Source organism: Micromesistius poutassou (genome assembly GCF_964030765.1).
Source record: "Micromesistius poutassou genome assembly, chromosome: 9".
Classification (NCBI taxonomy): domain Eukaryota; kingdom Metazoa; phylum Chordata; class Actinopteri; order Gadiformes; family Gadidae; genus Micromesistius; species Micromesistius poutassou.
This window is the reverse complement of record NC_140279.1, coordinates 17,599,094-17,623,291: the sequence shown is the minus strand read 5'-3', so window position 1 is coordinate 17,623,291 and position 24,198 is coordinate 17,599,094. Positions and strand designations below refer to the sequence as shown.

The window sequence follows — 24,198 nt, the reverse complement described above, 5'->3', positions numbered from 1 at the left end:
GGTGGATTGTGTGAACCCATGCTGATCTGCAGTATAATATGACACCCATGAGAACCTATATATATATATACTTATATATATATACATACACACACGACAGTGGCGGCTGCTGGGGTCTTTCAAAGAGGGGAAGCTCATTTTCGGCCTACATCATGTAAATTGTCAATTTATGTATATGTAAAATTATGCTCTCTGTTCCTTTTCAAGGAAACAGAGAGCCATAACGTCATACCAACTAGCTGTTTTTTCCAGTGACTTGACCAGTGTCCTCTCAATGGCCAGCAGAGCTAGGCTGCTTAAACGGCCTTGGTCCATTGCGTTAGGTGTACGACTTGAGCTGCTTTAAACAGGAGAAGCTCCTTTCTACACCTGCAGATGTATCTCCAATTGTTGCACTAATGAGCAGTTTGTAAAGCTGAGGCATTGCACTGTCCAACTCATGTCTTTAAGGAACACCAAGAAGATCACACAGCTTTCCCTGTCAAGCAAGGAATTGTGTGAATAAGTGTATGAAACGTACAATGAAAATTGTCTAGCCAAGCAAATATCAAGAATAGGTTGCAGTGTCGTCTTTCAACTCGCTTGCAAAATCCGCGATGGACTGAGGAATGAAGAGAGCTCCGGCGACTTTTTATAGTTCAAAATCGCTGTCAATCAAACGGCAACTGAGTCTTTCGCAGACCCTCCAATCATCACGCAGAAGCCCAGCGTCCAGGCCAGCCCACTCCTCCATTCACCCCCAGAGACGCTGAGCGTCTGTGGGAGGGACATAATTGCAGCATTATTCAATGACATCGACTTTTGATGCACTAAAAACAAAGCTGTTCTATGCAGCCCCATTGAAGTGGATGGACGCTGAGCTTCAACATGCAAATGCACTGTGGCGCTACGGGAGTGTATGAGAAGGAAATCGAGTCAGTCGACTGCGATAAGCAGCTGATTCTGAACGAACTCGTCCTCGAGATGGACGTGTTCTAACGCATTTTTAGTCAATGAAATGTTACACAACAGTATATATTTGACCATTTCATTTGAAATTTTAGGGGAAGCTGAGCTTCCCTTGCAGTCTTAGAGAAATCGCCACTGATATACGAGGTATAATATGACACCCATGCGAACCAATATATAGTATATATAGATATATATATACATATATACATACACACACAAGGTATAATAATGACATTCATTCAAACCTATGATTACTGAGGTGCAATGAGGCATGTGTGGCGCAATGCTTCTGGGGGCACTTGAACACGTTTCAAGGCCCTTACCTCTAGAAACTGATTAAACACAGGGAACAGGGGCCACGTCTTCCCCAGGAGAAGTCCCAGCATGCACTTGGCTGTGTTCAAGTCCAAACTTCTCTGATCTTTTTCCTGTAATAGAAGAAAAGAATGCGTCTTAAAACCTCCAATACCTCTTATCATAGATCAAAAGGCTACGTATATTCTTAGTTATTTTGAGGTTTGTTTTGTTGATATATTATAATTAGCTTTTGATGAAGACAGTTACATCAACTGAGCAACAATTCAGTGTAACATACAATCAAAGCACCCCTAGCTCTCACATAGACCTCTCAGTCAACCAATCAAAGTACCCCTAGCTCTTACATACACCTCACATTCAACCAATCACAACATCCCTAGCTCCTAAATTACACTCCATCACACATATCACAACCTTGCTGCATAATGGAAAACCCAAAACACATGCGCATGTTGATCTCATAGTGAGAGAATAGTGAGAGAATGGCTGAGAGGTTCTCCTGAACGGATGGCGCTTCACACTAATCGCAGCCAAGCCAGGTTGTGTCAACAAAAACAGGCTGTGAACATGATAAGCTCTGACTTGGAAAGTCAATTGGAACAAAAAAAAAATCGAACGCTCTGCTATGTGTGTAAACATATTAAGCCAGAGATCACAGAGGTGTTGTTTAGCAAAGACCTGTTACTGCGGTGTTATTTTGGTTCATGGCGTGAAATCGCATTGTTCAAGTTTGGCTGGGTAATAAAGTATTCCACCATAGCTTTTGTCTAAGAAAAGTATACAAGGCCATTTTCAACCCATAACAGGCTGGAAATTACACTGAAAGTGTAGAATTACAATGAGAGTGATTCAACCTACTGACTGATGATTGACTGGGCTTTATAGGATCGTAAGTGAAAGATTATCTAGAATTAAACCTGATGAATTCATTTGATCAATTAGATCAGTATGAAATACAGCATCACATGTAGGACAGGATCTCCTGGACTCACCCGTGCAAAGTCAAAGGCGTATCTGTAGATAAGCTTAAAGCTGGTGGTGTCGTTCAACACAGACCTCAGGTGGTCTAGAGAGTTCCTTAGGCTCTCCGTGGAGTCACACCTGACGGCAGAGGAAAGGAGAGAACCAGGCATAGCTTGTGGCCACGTAGCAAAGAGACATAGCCCCAACGGGACGGGCCGACAGGAGAAGGACTTACTGCAGGGAGCTCATTCCTTTCAGCCACTCCTGTAGGGTGAAGTAACCCATGCTCTGAGCGTCCAGCCTCCACGCCAAAACCAACATGACCACCTTGAAAACCAGCAGAGTTGTGTGATTGACTGAGACAGGAGATACTGTATATGACAATTAAGGATGAAAAAAATAAGACGGGCGATGACTTTTTTAAACCTACACTGCACGGCTAGGTAGGAACAGGTCTTTCAGCTTAAATCGTAGAACCCAAGTACCATACATAAAAGGCACCTATTTTACCACCAGGTGTCGCGTTAAGCCATTACAAGCCATTTTAGAATCTATCTATTGTTGACGTCATAATGTGAAACTACTTGGTAGACTGCATTGATTTGTCCATCATACCTCAGAGTGGACACTCCCACTTGTTATGCCACAAAGAGATAGACCTTGAAATGGCTTATAAGCCTCCCACCTGGTGGTTCATTTGGGGGCCCTTTAAAGGCATGGTATTTTATGCTGACTGTCATGGAAGTCTAGCAATCAGCAGGACGGTACGTACATTCTCTGGTTCCACTCCGATATCCTCGCAGAACTTCTCCATACCCTCTGGGCCCACAACGTCATCACAGCCTGTTCAACAAACCACCAGTATTAGTACCATTATTAACATTTAGTTAGTTATCTTTTCACCAAAGCTATTTGCAGTGACCTCGGATACAGTCTTTAAGAAACAGGTTGGGGTAAAGGGGCATCTTGTTCAAGGAAGCCTACATGTTTGATTCAAGAAGACACTTTTCATTGATCAAATTCACAGTAAAAAGTAGAACTGAGCAATAAAAATCATAAGACAAGGCACGCGCCAACTAAGTAACAAAAGCTTAAGTAGAAAGGTCAGGCTGCAGACACACAGGGACTGAACCCGTACCTTTCTGCTGGGAGTGGAATGAAACATGGGAGTAGACGGAAACATGATAGGTTTTCTTTGTACGGATCAAAGAAATCCTATGTCAACCATGCAGTTTATCACATGCAATACATGCACACATACTTGCATACTGTGATAAGACCGGAAGAAGCCATGTATGTGCATGACGTGTACGACGTAAAGGCTGTACCTGCGTATTCATAGAACCATTCTAGACACCTCTTGCTGGAGAACAGCTCCTCCTCACGGATCTGGGTGGACTCCTGTTTCCTGAAAACACTGTGCATGACATGAGTACGTGTTTGTTACTTCCTCAACCACCAAGAGCTTAGGATCATTTCACTCAGTCACTACTTATTAGGCAAAGTAGACTGTAGACTGTAAGACCACAGTAAGTAAACTGTGGACTGTAAGGGTCTGGGGTGTAGCCAAGGGTAATGGGTGTATGCTTTAAGTGGAGGTGTAGATGGAGTGTAGCGGCTAGTGTGTGATACAATATGGGGTGTAAGCTGGTTTATAGGAGGTAATATGTGAGCTATAAGTGGTGGGGTAGGCATGGTTGTGTTTGGATGTAGCCACAATCACGTAACGGTATGTAGGCAACAGTCGGAGATGGGGTGTACCAGGTGAGGTACTGGTAGGTACTGCGCCGTGGGTCCTACCTGTCCTGTCGACTCTTCTTGGCAGACATGTCCTCACCAGAAGATGGTCTTCTTTTCTTCCTGGGAGGCATGGCGCGGAGACAACACACTAGGGGAAGAGGATCGCAAGCGTAAAGCATGTTCAGGTAAACATATGCGGTAGCAAAGTTAAAACCATTTAGCATGCTCAGCTAGCCATGATGCATTTCATGGAAAAGGTAAAGACATGTAGCATGTTAAGCCTACCATGATACATGTAATAGAAGAGTAATGGCATGGGGGAATGTGCACAATGTTTATCTTATTACCTGATTGGTGGCTTTCCTGTCCAATGTCCTCAGTCAGGTTCTAAAGAAAGTGTGATAGACAAACAGTTATTCTATTTTATGCATGCATGCATGGACGGACACACACACACACACACAAGCTATGTTTACCAATGTTTTTTTTTTTTTATGTTTACCAGCTTATGTAGGGTGTGGTAGATCTTATGGATGCTGGCCAGTGTAGACAAATGGGTGTTGAGCTGAAAATCTAAAAAGGAAACAAAACAAAATCAACAACGCCGTCGTAAGTCCATGACATCCATTGGCATTTGGAAAATTCAGCTACAGTGAAGCTATACAGCTATACGTCTATCTCTAGTTAGAGCTATCCAACCCGATGTATCAAGAAGTAAAGACCTTTCCGTCAACCACCACAATGTACAACAGGCAAATATCAATTATGAAGCTCATACTCAAGTGTTAAATGTGTATATAAATATAACAGTCATACATTTTGAGAAGGTATGTCCGCTCTCTTCGCAATATACGCCAAGCCAGTTTTTTGCTCAGACAAGCTACCAAATCGCCCTATATTATTGTGGCATCTAATCAGATGTGATCAAACATCGGTAAACCATGATAGCAGCATTGATTCTTACGGCTCAACCGAAGACAAAAAAAGACATCGCTGACTTCATAGCGCTAGCTGCACACCTAAAATAGCAGTGCGGACGCTCAACTTGCAAAGAGTTTACAAAGTATCTGGAGAGTTGGGGCTATGGGCGTTGTAGTTCATTTCCTTTAAAAGAGGCCGTAAAAACGAAGCGACGGCTGAAGAATAAAAACTACAAGCCCCAAGTCTGACAAAAATAATTATTTCATTCACAACCCCGCTCCCCACTAACACTCACCTTTACTGATTGAATGCATTTTGCAGTGTTTCAGAAAAACACAACATTGTGCACTGCTTAACATTTATGTATTGCAACGACCTTTGCTGGCAAGTGATGCAAAGTGGCGTGGAAAGAAGCACTAATGCTGCAGCAGACATTTAAAGATGTTACACAAAACTGCGTCACAATTTTCATTATCGCCTATTTTACGCAGCTTGCTGGGGAATCGACCGATATACACTGGCATTAGGTAGTTAACAAGTTTCCTCTGACGCATACAGTATCAATTAATCAAACGACTGCATCGATCATGGCCGCAGATATTGACAAATTTAACGCAAGCTATGTTCAACTGAACATTGCAAATGCTACATGAAACATGTACTTCGGAAAGACAAACTATCCCCTTGCACGATCAAGCAACCTCAAATCACACTATTCTTCTTTGTTGTCGGCCCCAGAATAACACTGCAAATAGCAAGAGGACAGCACAGAATCCGTCCGTTATCCGCTTGCACAGAAGCACAAAATACGTGGGAACGCAGAGCAGCTGGCAAGCTGTATGGGATAAACGCTGTACCCCCACTGCGTGCAAAATTATAGCCATCAAAAGACGCTGTAACGTTACTACTTACTTGCCGCATCAGAGTGCATTTTTATGAAACATACAACTGTCTGTGGGAAGTCCGCAGACCGGCCAGTGGGCGGGACAAATCAATCTTAACCACGCCCATCGTTGATTTAGAATGGAAAACCAGTCTTCTGGGTCCTCCTTCGCTGTTCTCTGATTGGCTGGCAGACGTGTCCTTTAAATAGGAGGTAGACAAAGAAAAGCAGCCCTCCCATGAAGTAATCTGACAGGTCGGCATACCCAAACAGGCTGTCCCACTGCAACCATTCATTGGTGAGTGAACTTGTATGGATCCGTCAGAAAGCAGCGTTTCCTCGTGTAAGCAGAAACACCAGCCCACGACACAATGTCATTGGCCAATTTAGTCACAATGACCTTACCGTGTGGAGCCACTGTTTGGGTTGATTTGAAATGTCAGCCAGGAGGCAAGTGGGGGTGTTTGGCCCCCATGGTTTGGCCAGTGCCTCTTGTGTCCATCACAATCTGGCCTCCACATTCATCCAGCCAACAGGCGAAACCGAAGACTCTCTACCTCAGGTGCTTTAGAATGTGTTTTTAGGGGCCCAGTAGCCAGTGAGTAATACCTTTTAAAGCCTTTAAACAGCCTTCTTTGGGGTTTTTCCACGTAGATTGTCGTCAATTTTATATTCCAGAATACTTAGTATAGATAGGAATTACAAAATAATATTGAGGACGTCATTGGAAAGGAACTTGTAATTACACCAACTAGTATAACAGCTCTTTATCAAATGGGTGTATAGCGTCCTATAATATACTATAATATCCTAGCTAGGGCAGAATAATTTAGAAACAATGCATCTACTCCATGAACATCAAACTCTATAAATCATGGGGACCTTGTTCTCTATTTACTCTAACTAAAAGTGCATCACTGCGCTCGTCCACTTAATGACACCTATTGGTTAGAATATGTAACAGCAGAGATTTTTAGCTTAAAGATATTTAGTTCTTTCAATCATAACCTCCCTTTAATTGTATCATGACGTAATGTGGACTTTTGAGTTCTCATCAGGAGCAGCGGGAAGGCAGGAATTGTGGCACATTCTTGTCTTTAGGAATGTCTACAACATATACAAAATACAAACATTGTATACACAAGCTGTAGCAATTTATTAAATACAATTTGTCTTAATTTACCATAATGACTTCTTAATTTTAATCAAAGAGTTAGTTATTATTCTATTAAGTATGGAGAGGTGTGCACAGGTATTCACCTGTCCATGTATTTCCTCATGCATCTTCTTGAAACAACGCTGTGGGAAAACAAAAATTGTCCTCTACTATTTATTTATTTTTACCTTCATATGAGACAGACTATAGGCATATCATCTCTTCTTTGCGATGGAGTAAAACAACATTCATACCCCCACAGTAAGGTTAGTATGAAGTTAATAGAAAAATCCCCTTAGGTCAAGGTTGATTATCTAAGTGCATTTTTTTAAAATCTTTTTTTATGATTACTTTATAGAGATAATTTGTATCATAAACCCTTGTCAAATTATTACTAATCGAATGACAAGGTTACTCAATGTGTTTAGATAGATAGTGTGAGGAAGTAATCAGATGGTTATTCTCTGGAATGGCGGGAATCCTGGGCTTCACCAAGAGAAGAATCCTACATAGACACCTGCTGGGTCAGATATCAACAGCAAAGTCCAAGTCATTCATTAGTATTATAACCATTATAACAGTTAATCAAATCATTTTGTATTGAAATGAAAGGGTCCCCAGAAACAAAACCCACAGAAGTGATAATTATTACAAAAAGTAGCTCTTTGAGCTTTTCAGCTCAGATATTGAGACTATTACATGAGTGCTTGATGATCACATTGATGTTCGGAACTGTGGTTGTAATTCCATCTCACTCAGAGACAATGCCACCATGTGTGTGAGGAATGCAAAAAACAAACTCCAGTTACCATTACAGAAAAAAAAAACAGCCCAGTTGGATGTAAAATACACACAGGCACACACACACACACACACACACACACACACACACACACACACACACACACACACACACACAACCCAAGAATTTCATTACCATTAATGACTGCAGATCATTGTTCTATAAATGCACATGACTTGAATAAACTTGAAACACATGCGCACAAACGCACACACACACACACACACACACACACACACACACACACACACACACACACACACACACACACACACACACACACACATACATTGTTGGTTAATAGTCTCACATTTGATTTACAGCCATGAAGAAGGTGTATGATGTTTAACATGTATCATGTTTAACATTGTCATTGTATATGCAATAGATATAAATATTGTAAATGTCTTTTGATTGATGTTCCTTATTTTACTGTAATGCAGATGACACACCGAGGATGTGCATCACATACACATCCTTAAATAGACTCCATAGTCCATACAAAATAAAACCACAAGAGAGGGCCATTGTCCATTTAGTCATGGCCTAGATAAGATGCCCGAGTATTGATGGTATAGTGTTCTGAATGTCGATGCTGTCACCATATGTGTTCAAGGAATATAACAACATGATTAAAAAGGAATTAAGCGAAAGATAAAGGACAATGTACCCAACATAGAGTAGGTCTACACCCAGTTGTAAATTATTATTGTTGTTTATAACACATTTATTTTCCTTTTAAAAGGGAATATAGCTCACCAAAACAGTAATATAGCGTTATATAAATATATGAGCATAACATTAGAGTATGTTTAACGCAAGCACAGTGCATTGCAATGCACTTTCAACGATGGTTACATTGTCATGTGATGGATTATTGAGGTGGCTGAGGTGGTGATTGAAATAGAATGAAAAAAATAATAATTATCTGTTCGGGCCATGGACACAACCCAATCCCAATTTTTTTACCCAATCAACGAGCATCTTTCCGAAGAGTTATTTGAGTGTCACGCGTTTTGCTAAACAGAACATCCCATCGCACGGAGTCGCAGACGAGGACAGCCAATTGTATGGAAGGAGGCGGGGCCCTGGCGTTCGGTGGTTTGACAGCGGCGCTCTCCAACCACAAACCCCGGGCGGAGGAAAGAAATCACACCTCCCCATCGCCAACCCTTCCCTGGAGGAGGGCCAAAACATCGACGCTTGTTTGGTCAAAATGAAAATAACCGTTTCGCTGTACCCTCGTCCCGCTATCTAGCTAGAGCGAAAAGGAAGAAGAAGAAGAAGAAGAAGAAGAAGACGACGAGGAGGAGACGAAAAGTTGTGAGTAACATTGTTCACTTAATGAGAATAAACGGCACTGTGTAACCGAGTGCAGCATCAACTCCTGTCAAACCCGGTGAACGATGACACACCTGAAGTGTCTCGGTGAGGTGTAGTAGTACCGTTAGCACCCTAAACTGGATAGCGTTGTTTAGCATGCTAAACGGAGGGGGGGTGGTGGGGGGGTAGGCAGAGGGGAGTGTGGATCCCCCCCAGCCTGCTAGCTTCGGCTAGCTGCCGTGCTATCCTGCAAGCTAACGTGTAAGGACCGCTGTGATTTGTACTTATCCCATCGATGTCGTTACTTCACCAAAGGCACCGAACCCACCGTGGAACGGCGTGCCGGGGCTGCGTCGTCGGTTCCCCGAGTGACAACCGGTACACTGTCTAGTGTGTGTTTTCACCAGCTAGCGACGCACAGTATCAACACCAGGCTAGCGGCTAACCTAACTTAAGGCTAGCGTAGGTTAGCGTTCAGTTTACAACTGCACTCGAGCGGGTCCCATGGCTGTCCATACTTTCCCCTTGCGTACAATAAGGTCTTAACAATCCCGACCAGACGTGTCCAAAGGCTGGCCGTGGACATAAAGGCCAAGTATGTGAAAGTGTGTTGTAGCCAGCGTCACATAGTTGTCTGAATTTATCGGTTTCAAAAGGCAGTGGTATTTCAAGGTAGTAGTCCTTTCAATGCCATTTCAACCCTTTCTAACTACTAAACAAATCCCACGGGAATACAGCGTGAACTTGTAAAAGCAAGGAATAGGCAACTTACTAAGTATATGTATCAAACATTACACATATTATGGAGCATGGAATATTCGGTTTTGAGTGTCTAGTGGAGTAATCCATGGTAGGTACTAGGTCGTTTTAATTTTCCGGTCAGCCATAAGGGAACAAAACACGTATGTCCACCCTGATGGTTTTAAATGTAACTATGAATGCCTTAACTCCCACATCAAAAACATGCCCAAGCAAGGCAGCTGTTTTGCATGTTGAAATAACAAGAGTCGGAGAGAGAGACAGAGCTGTCAGCTCTACACCAGGCCTTCCTCATAACACTAGATTGTTGTGTTTGGAGACACACAATGACACGTTTGTTCTTGCTCTGTCGGATAGAAGCTTGGCCACAGATACTCTATCCCGTCTGCCGTGAGGTGCTGGATTTGTACAAACCAAGTTGGATATAGCTGCATAGTGCATGGTGCTGTATCTTGTTTTTTTTTTTTTTTCTATGGATCTCAAACTAAATGCTCAATCTTTCAAGTTTTGATGTGATGGCAGTTGTACCTTAATCCTTGTTTTCTTGCTGATATGATGATGATGATGTGATGTCATTCGCAGTACCTTTCTGCATAGGCTGTCATTATTTCCTGTTATGTGCCAACACTGATGTGCAGGTGCTAGCGGACTACAATCACTCACCCTTACTAAGATGAGACAGTTTGAAACATGATAATGATGATGACATGTGGTTTCTTCTGAACTATCTGTTTCACGTCACCACTGCCTCCACGGTTCTGCTCCTAGCAGAGATAAGCTCCTGATGTCAGATGTGTGACATGTGTGCCCTGGTACACGCACTTCCACATCCACCACACTCGGAGGGGAATCCCTTCTAGATTGCAGATGGCAATCTGCGATTATCCAAGCCATAATTCCAGTCACCATGAGCGTGTGTGTGGGGTTTAATCTGGTAGGACATTAATGGCATGATGGATGAAATGTGTAGGATTAACTGTTAACTCAGCAGTTTGTGTTGTTTGCCCCCTAAAACTATTATGTAATTGTGTGAAAGGACTGACCCACAGAATGCTTATTATGTGCTAAACATTATTATTAATGTTGCATTATTATTAAATGATCATCTTCATGACTCCAAGTCCACCTTCAAATAGTGCTCAGTGAGAGTTATATATATCTTTTATATCTTTAACGTTGTTGTATAATAGTGCCACACATTTTGTTCATGGAAAAATACTCTTAATAATAATATTGTGTTTTTTTTTTTGTGTTACTTTTTACCTGAATATGCTTTAAAAAGGGTTCACTAAGGGTGCATAAAAAAAAAGGGTGCATCAAATGAGATAGCAACGGGCCTCGAAAAGGTTGTGCGTTGAATTAATTTATATTGTCTCATAGTCTTAGTATACAGCAAATAGTGTTGCCTTGACCTTTGTGATGGAATACTAATAGTTTGTGGTACTAGTGACAGTCCAATATACCTAGTCTGTTCGACGGGAACTATTTGAAACGCATTGACTTACAGTCCTCTGGCCCAATTCTGTCATCTTCTCTTACCCAGACGGTGACACAAGGACCGCCTGGTTCTCTGCACCACCACCTGCTGCTGCCGTCCTCATACACTTTCTTATCTGCACCGCTAACGGGAAATCATTCAGCCTCAACCGTCTTTTGGGATATTGCTTTAGAGACGTGATAATTGCTTTCGTTATGCAGCAAATTATGTCTTATCTAAAGCTAGGCCAAGTGATCGTGTCCAGGTGCATGTCCATCTGTCTGTGTGTCTTTGTTCAAAGCTAAATCATTAACCCCAGAGCTGAAGAGCGAGCACATTTCCTCAATGCTTGGTCCTGTGACCACAGTGACAGTTTGAGAAATTGTGAAAGACAAACTATAAACTCAGAATTTAGTTCCCTTTGCAAAAGCTCAGGGTAATTTGAATGATTCGAGGTTGACGTTGGCAAGCACTCAGATTAAGATTTGTTTCCCATAGCTATGTAATTTTGGGGTACACTGAAAAAGGCAAGGCAAATGTAAGTACTATAATTGTGCTCTATGAAGTAAAGATAGTTTTAGGGCTGTTGTATTTATACCGCCCCGCGATGGATGGTTGTGGAGCATCTGCATTCCGTGGCATGTAGTAGTGATTTCTACTGGCTTATGTACTACTTTGTGTGTATTACACACAAGTATAGTTTCAGGCTTTTTGTTTTAACCATACGTCAATTGCTCCTCTGAAACACATTGGAGAAAACCACTGTGTTAGAAGACCTGCGTCATAGATTCATATAGGTCAACTCTACACCATCTAAGCCTGTGCTTTTATCCTACTGTGTGGGTAGTGGCTATATTTTATAGCCTTATGAGTGTCCAAAGTAAGTTCACCAATCTGATCTCAATCATCTATGGCACAGTTTAGCACATGCATGACATAATCAAAAGAGCTGGTGAATACTCATCTCCTTGTGGTCACTGCCCCTGAGCTTGTGTCAGTCTTGTACTGTGCCTATTGCCTCAGGTGCAAAGCACTGCAAGGCACATCTTTTTTTTTTTTTCTAACTGTCTGCCACGGTACTCGGGGACGATGTCCCACTTTGTGTTAAATGGTGCCAGAGCAGAGTCCAGTGCTGGGCGTGAAAACCGCACTGGCTCTTCAGTCAGTGTATTTCCCCCTGTGGTAATGAGTTGGTGTATTTGTAAAACTGTGTAACATGTCTGTGTTAATGATGACATAGGTCTACAACGTCCAATATCTCTTTCCCAGAGATGTTGTAGTCTGGATTGTATTGGAGGTTTTGGATTGAGGTTTGTATGCATACATTTTATGGATCACAATGTTCATGTACACATGTAATAGTATGCATTCCTGGTTGGAAGATCAGTCTCAACTTACATATGCACGCTGCACATGATTACAGCTTGAACTGATGCCACACTTAAATGCTATGTTGATTTATCAATGCCATATTCACACCGATGATCCATCTTATATTCGTCTTCAAAACAACCAGTCTAATTAGGAAGCAGCCAGGCAAATGGATGTCCTCAAAGGTTAGGACAATGATTTGCATTACTGTGTAATAAGTATCTAGAAGTGCCTTGACTGGACATTCTAATGGTCAAACTAATGAACTCTAATGAACTTTTGCCTGAAAGTGCCTTTCATTAGACACGTCTAACACAGCTTATTAAACCTGTGCTTACTTTACTTTTGTTTGCCTTTTTTAGTTTGGAAGCTGTGTAGTTGAGCAGAGTGACTTTAGCCACAAATAACCCTATAATTGAGGCCTTCTGAGGATGATTATTCTTGGCTTTGGTCGGACTGTACCAGAGAAACCACCCCGTCTTTTCCTCAAGCAAATTCTTCCTGAAACGCCCATCCCTCTCGGCTATCTTTACGTCCACTCTGTGTGTGCACTTGTTGTGTTAACCCTGTAGCTATTAAAACCTGTATGTTAAAAGGTGCTAGTTGGAGGTGAGCTATGGAAGCTAATGTGAACTCCTTTCCTGTCAGTAGTTGGGAGATATTTCAGTTTTCTCCAGAGGTAGTGATTAAATCAGGAGCTAGTCTGTCATTTGGTTCAGCGAGGGAACCATACGAAGGCTGGTTATCATCCCTTTGTCCTGCTGGCTTTATATCACATAGCTTCGTGGTTTGCCATGGATAGGGGCCAGTAAACTTTAACAGACATCCCCCGCATAAGGTTGTTACCCTTTCTACCTGCCCCCTGTCTGTTGTTTTATTTTGTGGCAAAGTGAAACATAATGTGAATCTTTAATCTTGTTCTGGCAGGGTGGAGTGCACTTCAAGCATTATTAGTCTTTCCAAGAACATAGGGTTATAGTGAGGAGTGAGTGTCCACTCTAGATAGCCTGTCTATGCGTGTCAGGGCTGGCTCAGTATTACTGGCTAGGGTACCTCTGCGGCAGTCTGTTGCGTGCAGAGACCTGGCTGCCAGGTAATTCTAAGTAAACTCCAGTTAACCATTGATAGGATCAGTACCTCTCTGTAATCCATTAATCATCGTTGTGTTGTTTGTGTGTGTTTGTTCACTGTTAAAACAACTCCCAAAAACAACCACTTAGACTGACCACCCAGTATGCGTTAGTTTAAGAAATTGGATGAAATTCTTTGGATTTCTTGTAGTATTTAAATTGTGGCTGTATGTTTATGTGTCTATATATAGGGCTGAGGCTTAGTCTGAGTTCTGCTCCTTCTGCAGCCAGTCTCCTCTGGTCATGCGTTTACTGTGAGTTGCTGAGCTGGAACAGGAAGTCATTGGTGTGATTCACACGCCATATCGGTGTGATAACTTGATGGGTATACAAGTGTGTCTGAGAAAGTCAATCTTCCTTCCTTCTTATTTGGAATGGGTGCTGTATGTTACTTAATGCGTGTGTGTGAGCTTTAGGTTTTTTCCCACTCGGGTCAACAGCTGAGTGTATGTTATTCTATGTTAGTTTGCTAAGGCTGTGGTCTCTGACTCACCCCACTGCTCTTCTACCTCTATCTGTTTAGTCCCACTGAGACAGTAGAGATGTATAGATTCAGACTAAAGGGCCATCCTTGGTGTGATGTCAAACTAACTCTTACTTTTAAGTCCCACAGGATCAACCAGTTAGAAATAGTAGTTTATGTATTTCTTGGAGGATTGAGCAGGAGAAGACAGGAAGGTTTTGGTGAAGACGGGATGGTTTGGTAGAGCCGGGGCTGGGACTAAAAGGGATGCTGATTTTACCCCTCTCCCAAACCCCTTAGTGCTGCTTCTGATGAGCTGCTTTGCATGTCTGACATGGCTTCATGACCTTCTCAGGCATGGCAATATGGGAAACTGGATGGGCATGATGTTGTGATGCCTTATGCAACGCCATTTTGGATGTTGTGGTTAATCTTGAGATTAGTCCTTTGATCAGAAGGAGTTTCTAATCTCATGCTTCTGGCCCAGTCCAGAGCACACCAAGCTTGAGCTAGCATTGCTGTGGTGAAGTCAGAGGTACTGGTACCATTCAGGTACCATTCTGCTAGCAGGGTTCCATTTAGAGCTAGCGGCTCCGGGCTATTTAGACTCGTGCAGCATCATGTAGGAGCTGAAGCCAGCAGCTTCGTGTCAGTGCTGCTGTGCTATACAAGTTATAGGAACCAGCGTGGCGCTGCTTCACAAGTAGAGGCACCATTCTATCTAGCTTCCTAGGAGATGGATCATTTTTCTACGTCAGAAATATAATTAAATATAATTATATATATATATATATATATATATATATATATATATATATATATAGTCAGGGCCTGGATGACTCTTTGTGTTCTGCCACCTTGACCAGGTCAAATCCCTTGTCATTTATATTAGCTGGCACATTCAGCCTGGTTGTGTCATAATGATATTCTTTGCTTTTCTTGAGTCCTTGAAAACATACTTTCCCATTATTATTTTTTTGCTTACAAGTCTTATGTCCAGTCCAGCATTTCATTGCTTTTGTCAACAAGGAAGAGGTACCTCTTCTCTATTGGTCTACTCCCAGAGATCAGATTCTTATCAAATGTTGTGGTTTTGCAGGAGCGCTTCAAGAGGACGGTTCATACAGGATGAGCTCTATGACTCATATAATTGTATAACTGATGATGACCAGAGATGCGTGTGTGAGCTTTATCATTTCAATAAATGTTCTCTGTACATGCTCATAGGCAGGGATCTGTGGGTTTCTGTCTGTTTCAGGAAGTTGTGCAGTGCCGACTGAAGACACCACTTCCTGCCAGTTCCAGCCGCTCCTCTATGGCCTCAAGGTACGCCGCGCAACTTTGCCGCTTTTATGCTTCTCTGTGGTCGGGCTTCGTCTGGAGCCCAGCGACTGAGCTGTGGGAACCATCTCACTGGTGAATGTTGTCGGCATTGTTGCCCTGCCGCATTCTGAACCAATATGTACCAAGAGGTTGAACACTTCTTTTGTGGCAGACATTGTGAAATTCTCAACTCCTATTCCACGGCCGTCTTAAACCTGTTGTACGTGTATAGATGGGTCTGTGACGGGGGGGGGGGGGGGGGGCGGGGGGTATTTTTGTTTTTCTTCCAAACTTGGATAAAGTAAGCGAAGGGCCACACATTGAACATGGGGTGGAGGGTCGGGGCTTTATTTGTTTTTTGTAAGTTGGAAAGATATAGGATCATTAACAGGTATATATCCGAATTACAGCAATCTGACACTGGGAACTGGAGACCTGATCACCGGTATCCTCCTGTATATTTCGACACAATAGATGAAGTACCCGGCCGTAAACAAAAGCCAAACAAAAAAGGAATTATATCAGAACTCTCAAATTTCAAAATGATCCAATGGATTAAAATGCTTGTTAGAAATGTATCTCTCTAGCTCTGCAACAGTAAAAAGCAGGTAAAAAAAATTGTGGCCAGGGCAGCTTTGGTCTCAATTTAACACACATGCACTATAAATAGTACAGGTATTATACTGGCTATACTGGACTGACTTGCGATATTTGTAAATTTATGGAAACTTTTGCAGACTTTTTTTCACACAAATGAGGCACCCAAAAAACTAGTACCCGACCCAGTATGATTCTATTCTGGAATTTGGCTAGCCGTCTTCTCTGCCGGGAAAGGAACAACAATCCTTCCTCCCTGGTTCAGAGTTTTTTGGTCCAGAGTTTTCACAGAGAGGAGGGGCTGTTCACAGACGGCCCGTTGTTGTCTCTTTCATGTTTGTGTGAGAGAGGGCAAATCATTGTGTGGAACTCCAGAGGGAAATACGATTCTACCCGTAAAAATAATTCTCAAGGTACAGGAAACACTATCGATGGCAACTGGTGTTATTCCCTCAGACGGATATAAAAAGACAATTATAAAATGCTAACATGGGCCGTTAATATACCTGGGTGGCCCACCCAAGTATAGTCTATGTGTTCGAAACACTGTGTTGCAGGCCAGATTGAGAGGATCCACAGACCGGTTTGGATCCTGGGGTCTGTATATGTCTGTATATGTTGCCCATGTTTCGGCTAAAGCTGCGTTCAAACGCCGCTTTGGTTGCGTTGTTGACTGAATTTGGTCGCCTGAGTTTGGTCCCGGGACCAGTCACAAATCAGTCGCTGTAGTGATTTGTGATTTGAAGTTTTATCACGCAAATTTAGTCACACGTGTATGAGGAAGTTGAGTTTTGTCAAAGTACCAGAGACGTCGGAGTACCCAACGCAGTCTATTCATAATATCATCCGGAGGCGCACACAGCTTTTGGCCGTGATATTATATTATATAATATTTAGTGCTGTCAAATTATTAAAATATTGAATCATTATTATTTAACCATTATTTTTTCTCATTTATAAACATGGAAAAGTGGACTTATAAACATGGAAAAGTGGACCGGCTTGCTTTGTGCAAATGTTTATAACATATACTGTAGTGTTCAATTTCACACTAACATTCTCACTTAGAGCAGTCATTCACATTTGGATGTAATGTAACACTGTCCATCAATAAAAGGCAAAAAAAATAATAATAATAATTAAAAAAAAAACCTTAATCTCGTGATTTAAAAAAATTACGCTGTTAAAACGGGTTTGCGTTAACGCTAACGCTAAAACGCTAATAACGCGTTTAACTGACAGCACTAATAATATTATATAATAATGTATATAGAGCTCTGGGAGTCACAAATAGCAACAATCCCTTTCTCCTCCATGCTGCGGTTCACTCCGGACTGCAGGCGGGTTGAATGCTGATTGGGTGTTACATTACATCACTTAGGGAGTGAACACTGAATGGCTGTCGTCACGCGACTGCCGCGGCAAAGGGTTAGAAATATTATTTCAACTCAAGCAACGTGTCGCGCTACTAAATCCTCGTGAACGCGCTCGCGCATACCAGGGCGTTCATGTCGCGCCGTTCATCAAGTTGCGCCGCAGGTTTTTCTAGGGACAAAAGTCACCTGATGCGCGTCTCTACGTTGACTTTGTATGGAGTCGTGTCGCCCAGTCGCTTTTGGTGTGAACGCAGCTTAAGAGATGTAAAGAAAGCTAGCAACAGAAATAGGTCTTCAGGAGGGGTGGGAATCTCTTGGCACTTCACGATTCGATTCCGATTCAGAGGTCAACGATTCAATTCTAAAAGGATTATCGATGCATCTCGATGCAACAATTTCTTTTATGTACATTTCCATGCAGGATTTTCAAAAATATATATAGAGTTTGCTACTCAGAGTTTGCTAATCACTTCCTACTTTTGTGATGATCATTAAAGACAATCAACAGATGAATTACCTTATCTAATATTTTATATTGGATAAAGTCGGTTCTCTGCGCAGAGAACCCGCAGGCAGAAAGGAGAGTTTTCTGTAGCGCTCTGCAGCAGGCAAACAGAATGTTGCAGCAGGCGAACAAATTAATATTTTTTTTATTATTAAAATTAAAAATTATTAACTTATCTGCATCGAGACAGAATCGTTCTAGAGAGAATCGGGATGCATTGAAGAATCTATTATTTTTCCCACCCCTAGTCGACTTCAGCAAAGGGAGGATTTATTTTTTCAGGTTGAGGTTAAAAAAGCTGCTGCACACGTTTTCAGCTGAGAACTCAATCCGTCTTATGTTAAGATGGCAGTGCTTTTGACCTGTGGTTTTTTTTCTCTTTCTTTTACTGCTCTTCTTTGCTCTAAATTAGATTGCGGTTGTACTAGGGCACGGGTTAATTGGGGGTTGTGAGACAAGTTATTGCTTTGTTTGGGTTCAAACAAAGCCACTGGGAAAGTTTCAAAGCTATAAAGGCACTGCAATCTTCCTAGGAATCCAGGTTAGTAAGAAGGGGGCATTGAGGGGGGCCTCTGGGATGTGGCATAACTGAGCGCCTACAGTCAGAATGTTAATTGGCCAGGCAGGAACAGAGTGTCACTATGATTGTCCAGCCTGGAACAAAGTCAAACTCTTATTGGCAGCCAGACGGGAACTGAGCCCGCCGGTTATTGGCTTGCAAGGACAAGTGTAGCTCAGATTGGCCAGCCTGGAACAGTGTGTGAATATGATTGGGCAGGCGAGAACAGAGCTTGATTGTGATTGGTGAGGGAGGAACAGAGCCTGGTTGACCCAGAGCTGATCAGGTCACATTCCTCTGCAGTGACAGCCTCTCTCCATGTGGGTGAGCTTACTGCTGTCACTCAGAGCGCAGACAACATCAGTTCTTTGTGGCGATTACTCCATTATGTCACTGTTGTTTCTCTGTTGTTAACCTTTTGTATACAATGTATTGACAAAGTATTTAACACGATAAACAGATAGATGATGCTATACAAACAGCGGAATGAGTCATTAGATGACAAGGGAAGAGGTGGAAGAGTTATAGGTTATGATTCCCTTGTCCTCAGTCAGGAAGGTGATCTATTGTCTATAATGCAGTAAACATTAACATGAGACATGGCGTTTGATGTACTGGCTCATTATGTAGTACATCATATTCACTATAGTGCAGTACTGAGCGTCCACCATTGGAGGGCGTCGGGGTATTGTTCAGCTATCCTAGAGGCTTGTGTTGTATGACCTGTAGGGAACCATGCTTCAACCACAGCTCATGAATCACTCTCCAGTAGTGTTAAAGCTAGCACTGGGGAGCCAGCACTTTACTCCTATGAACTCCGCCCACTTTTCCTGTTTTCTCATGGCTGACTGTAAGAACCAAGCCGGGGCGGCCGGGGGGAACATTGTTCCTCCAGCTTCCTCTTCCACATTCCTGGCCTGATTGGATCAGGGCCCCCAGTGCTGGGGCATTGTTCTAGCCCCGTCGGCACCGGGCGCCTGGGCCCAGCTGCTCCCTCCACTGACCCATTGTGCTGCGTAGGCCTGCCGATGACAATCTCTCTCTCTCTCACCCCCCCCCCCCCCCCCCCCAGCGCCCCAGCCAGCCCGGCTATAGCACCGATCCACCTCCAGCCCTCCACCCTCACTATCTCCCTGGGTGACTCCTATAGCTAAACCTACCACGCCAATAATACCCCCCTGCTTGACCCCCGTCAGTCCAGTTGGACACGACGGACGCCCTGGGTTCTTGTACTACAGCATGTTGGGGCTTCAAAGAAAGGATGTTGTGCAGTTGACAACCAAGGGCTAGTGGGTTAATTTAGGACTTTCACTTCTTGACGTTGCCCCGCGCTCTGCTGGGGTTTTTTACGGTGGCGTGAAGCAGTAGAGAGAGCGAGCAGTGGACACAAACTGCTTGTGTACAAGGGTCATCATATCTGCCCTCTGACACAGAACAGTCGCTTTAAGTGTTGTGGAGTTGTTTGTGTTTTATTTTTTATTTTTGCCAGAATAAAGTAAAGGAAATGGCCTTGGCAAACCTGTAGTTGCTTTTTTTTTTTTTAAATCTAGAAATGCACCCAATATGAAGCTTGTTTTGTAGGAATAACACTGGCCACTAGAGGGCAGCCCTGTGGCATAGCTTTCATAGTGATGTCCCGCTTCCAAATGCTCATTTGTCCTATTTTTGACAGACTCCTGACTCTTTCTTGCAAGTCTGCCACATTGCCCCTTTTGGTGTATGTTGCAGACTGGCTTCTTGTCTGGCTGGGAGGTTTGAGTGTCTATGGGCTCTAAGACAATGGGGACCTTGCAGCCGGTTCAAAGGGATTGTATATCGACTGTTACATAATTTCACAGATATTTCACATACCAAAACAGTGGGTGGGAGCACTTCCTGTGTGTGTGTTTGAGGCATGTGTGTTTGAGTTGAAGTGGGGTCAGAGCTTTGTCAGGCTGTGGGTTTGTTAAGAGTCCAGGATAGTCCAGCACCATCCTTACTCTCATAGCGAGGCTTCTCCTGAAGTTCTAATAGATTGTTATCATATTCCAAATTTTTGAGAAATATGCTCTGTTAAGCCAACAACCCTGTAATGTGTGCTGTTGTTTATTGTAAAGCTCTATATTAAACCTTGTGATGCAGAGCTGATGAGATTGGTCAACTTCAGGAGCAATGCATAGTCTTTTGAAACGACTATGGACCGTAGATCCAACCTGGACACATTAGATCTCTCTCTTAGGCACCTTTCATACTGATTAAATATGACCTAATTTCTTCAAAATGAGTATGTGACCCTGGGCTTGTCTTCAGTCGGTGCTCCAGAAGCGGTCATTGCAAGCTGTGTTGAGTGGAAGTGTTGTATCTTCATTGCGGCATCGCCAGTTGGTACCGGTGATTAGTTAAGTGCATAACTCCTTCCTCATGTGAGTGGCGTTGTACTCCTACAGAGATATTCAAAGTATGCGTCCTGTCATGGTTTGTAAAGCATAATTACAGCTTGTGTTTGCAAGCCCAGTTGAAGTTCAGTTCCATTGCTTTCGTCCGTTTAACCCGATGACTGTCAACACACCACTCACAATGATGAAAGTATAAGCGAGGAAAGTATGTTTTAACATTTTACAGCGGTTTTATTTTATTGCACTGTGGAACATTGTCATATCCTAGTTTTGCGAGTATAATGACGATGGACTAAATTTGTGCTTGGTTGGTCAATTAATGATTGCATATTCTTTCAGCAGATATTGGATTGATTATTTCTTCAGGCAGTTAAGCTTGTTTGGAGTCAGCACATTCTGTACCACCTATTCCAAGAGCTGTGGTTTGGCCATGGATGTCCCACCTGCAGCACTCAAATCATAGCAGTCTAGCACTGGCCTGCTCAATAGAGCCACTCTCTGAAGAATATTCCAGCACAGGGGTAAAGGCCGTGTGTGTGTGTGTGTGTGTGTGTGTGTGTGTGTGTGTGTGTGTGTGTGTGTGTGTGTGTGTGTGTGTGTGTGTGTGTGTGTGTGTGTGTGTGTGTGTGTGTGTGTGTGTGTGTGTGTGTGTGTGTGGGGGGGTGCGGCTAACGCTACCTCGTTAGCCTGCTAGCTCGTCACTGTAACTCCTTCACCTTAACCACAGAGAGCTGCTCTTCCTCCAGCTGGGTGTGGCCGCTGGCGTCCCTGTTGTGATTGGCCCGCTGCCCAGGCGTGTGTTATCTCCTGTAAAACATGTTCTTGTCTCCGCCCTGATAGTGCCTGGCATACAGGGCTGGCCCCGCCCACTAAAACGAGAGAGCAGAGAAGAGTGTGTTCTGGTGAATCGTCAGGTACTTTCTGTTTGAGGAGCGCCTGTAAGCTGAGCAGCTGTAGCCCGCCTGGCGAGGAGTGGTCTCTAGCGGATACCAGCGGGTAAACAGTAGGACCAGGTAGTCCCAGGCCCAGGAGGTTAGTGTGAAGCTGGGCTCTGTGGAGCTTGAGATGGGGCAGCTGGACGGACTCGGAGGGGACGCTACAGGGTGACGGTCCACAGAGCATCCTGACACATGGAGTTCTTGAAGAGCCTGGTTCCGGCCTCCATGTCCGGGGAGGGGGCCCTGGATCACGGGGCAGGGTTGGCGTGGGAGACAGGCCCCCGGCTACTGCGAATGAAGCGCTTGGGCCTGCTGGCCATGGGGCACACCATAGTGGAAGACCAGGACCCCTGTGGCAGCAGGCCACCTCGTACCAGTCGGAGCCGACTCAAAGGTACCCTTGACCCTGCGTCGGTGACCCTCAGGGTCACCGATCCCGGGTCTTTGACCCTGGATCATGCTTGTGGCGCACTGTGTTGTGTGTGTGTGTGCTGGCGTTCACCCCATGGCTGTCGTGTTGTATTCTATGTTGTGTGTGCGTGTGTCTTGTCGTGTGACAATGCTCTCTGCAAGGTGTGCGTGCGGGTGTTCACACATGATTTAAGTGCGACTGCATGGTCAGCTCTCAACGTCATCATCGTGTATGTGACATATCCCCATGCTATAGCAAATTGCAATGCAAACGCTAACTGCTATTCTCAATGACCCTAGTGTGATGAGTGTCAACTGCAGTGGGTTTGTTATATAAAGTAGCTATCTGTACACAGCAAAGCTATTTGCTGTAAGCCGCCACACCACAAAAAACAAACTTGCATACGCAGCAGTGATATGTTGAGTTCAGAGGACTTTTGGCTGAGGTTGGCTGAGGTTGCACCAGGTTCTGATCTTCACAGCATAGTTTCCCATAGTTCATTATTTTCTTATTTTGGTATGGTCTGCGGTTTAATTAACTCCCCAGTTACACTCCATTCACGCTGCATGTGGAGTTGAATAGGGATGGTGATGCCCTCACCCAAATGGGCCGATGAGCAGTGGCAATGTTCATCACATCCACCAGAAGTGCTGCTAGAATTGGTCAGGATCTTGCCTTGCCTGTTCTGGTGGAAAACACAAGGAGATTTCCTCTGAGAGATAGTCTTCCCTGCATTGGAAACTTTTAAAGAGTTTTTTATGTTCATGTATGTCCTTTGTCATACAAATTACAACACAACTGGTCAAGCAACTTATTTCACAGACTGATGAGCTGAAACAGTTGTACAGTGTCTACAGCTTCAGCCATCTGTTTCAAAAGCCATGATCACTGCCACCATAAGACAGCCTTTCGTTAGGCTAGAAGCCATAGTGTGTGTGTGTGTGTGTGTGTGTGTGTGTGTGTGTGTGTGTGTGTGTGTGTGTGTGTGTGTGTGTGTGTGTGTGTGTGTGTGTGTGTGTGTGTGTGTGTGTGTGTGTGTGTGTGTGTGTGTGTGTGTGTGTGAGAGAGAGAGTCACCAGGGTGATGCCTACCTATTTAATCTTATTGTGGCGTTGTGTGCATCGCTACCTGTTAGAACATGTTTGTTGTGTTTGCTTGTGGTTAAAACATGGCTGCTGCCTGCTCCACTCACACGCCCAGAGCTATGCTACATTTGCAGACTGCTAGTGCACTAACTACGCTAGCCAACACCCCACTAGACCGGTTAAACACCAGGGATAGGCCGGCGATGCAAACCGCAGCAGCATTCTGATGTTTATACTGTAACTTTCTATCTTGACAATAAGGAAGCTGTTGGTGCCCATATTGTGTCCAATGTGTTCTCATGCCTGGTTGTCCATACGTTCCCAGAGGGGGGATGCCTTTTAAAGATAATGATGTTGAGGACAATTCTAATCAGGAATAAAACAATTATTTTAAACCTTTTATTTTGTTCTCCTTCCTCTTTCAACTAGGACACAGACGTCTTTTTAGAAAAGTCTCCTTTGCAGAACTTCCTGGAGGTAAAAGCGTTCCTGATGGTGAGTTCTGTCTTCTGAAGAGTTAGGGTTGGAAGCGTCCAATAGGAGAGAGCGTCAGTTACTCTTCCTCCTTGGTTACGTCCAATAGTGGAGTCAGTTACTCATGGTTTTTTGTAACATCCAATAGGAGAGAGTCATGTACTCTTGGAGTTTGATCTGTCCAATGGGAGTAGGAGTCAGTGACTCTTGGGGTAGGTTTCATACTATAGCAGAGTCAGTTAACCTTTATGGTTTGTTTTGTCCAATAGGAGATGGAGTGAGTTAGTTACTGTTGTG

At 43.5% G+C, this 24,198-nt stretch overlaps 2 protein-coding genes across 4 annotated transcripts in view; one reads left to right on the top strand and one right to left on the bottom strand.

Moving 5' to 3' along the window:
• Positions 1-1,148: 1,148 nt before the first annotated feature.
• dcun1d4 (DCN1, defective in cullin neddylation 1, domain containing 4) lies at positions 1,149-5,848 on the bottom strand. Of its 3 annotated transcripts, none has more exons than XM_084472523.1 (9): positions 5,806-5,848; positions 4,475-4,545; positions 4,320-4,359; positions 4,033-4,120; positions 3,561-3,649; positions 3,005-3,075; positions 2,468-2,559; positions 2,262-2,370; positions 1,149-1,379 (listed from the first exon to the last, which is right to left on the bottom strand). In XM_084472523.1, the coding sequence occupies exons 1-9, from the start codon at positions 5,822-5,824 to the stop codon at positions 1,203-1,205; spliced, it is 756 nt and encodes a 251-aa protein (XP_084328649.1). In that variant the 5' UTR covers positions 5,825-5,848; the 3' UTR covers positions 1,149-1,202. The 3 variants fall into 3 exon arrangements, with proteins under 3 accessions (XP_084328649.1, XP_084328650.1, XP_084328651.1); XM_084472524.1 differs by lacking the exon at positions 5,806-5,848 and adding an exon at positions 4,789-5,054; XM_084472525.1 differs by lacking the exon at positions 5,806-5,848 and adding an exon at positions 4,937-4,987.
• Positions 5,849-21,786: 15,938 nt separating this feature from the next.
• fryl (furry homolog, like) overlaps positions 21,787-24,198 on the top strand; it is a gene marked incomplete at its 3' end in the record, with an annotated part of 60,666 nt that continues 58,254 nt past the window's right edge. Inside the window, 2 exon segments of the mRNA XM_084472953.1 lie at positions 21,787-22,324; positions 23,857-23,922. Of these exon segments, the coding sequence (XP_084329079.1) occupies positions 22,123-22,324; positions 23,857-23,922 (268 nt within the window). The 5' untranslated portion in view covers positions 21,787-22,122.

Excerpts from the sequence above, each read along its gene's own strand:
- dcun1d4 (XM_084472523.1), bottom strand. Across the intron at positions 4,121-4,319 it reads ACAGGAAAGCCACCAATCAG|TGTGTTGTCTCCGCGCCATG; the intron begins GTAATAAGATAA and ends CTCTTCCCCTAG. Across the intron at positions 3,076-3,560 it reads ATGGTTCTATGAATACGCAG|GCTGTGATGACGTTGTGGGC; the intron begins GTACAGCCTTTA and ends TTTGTTGAACAG.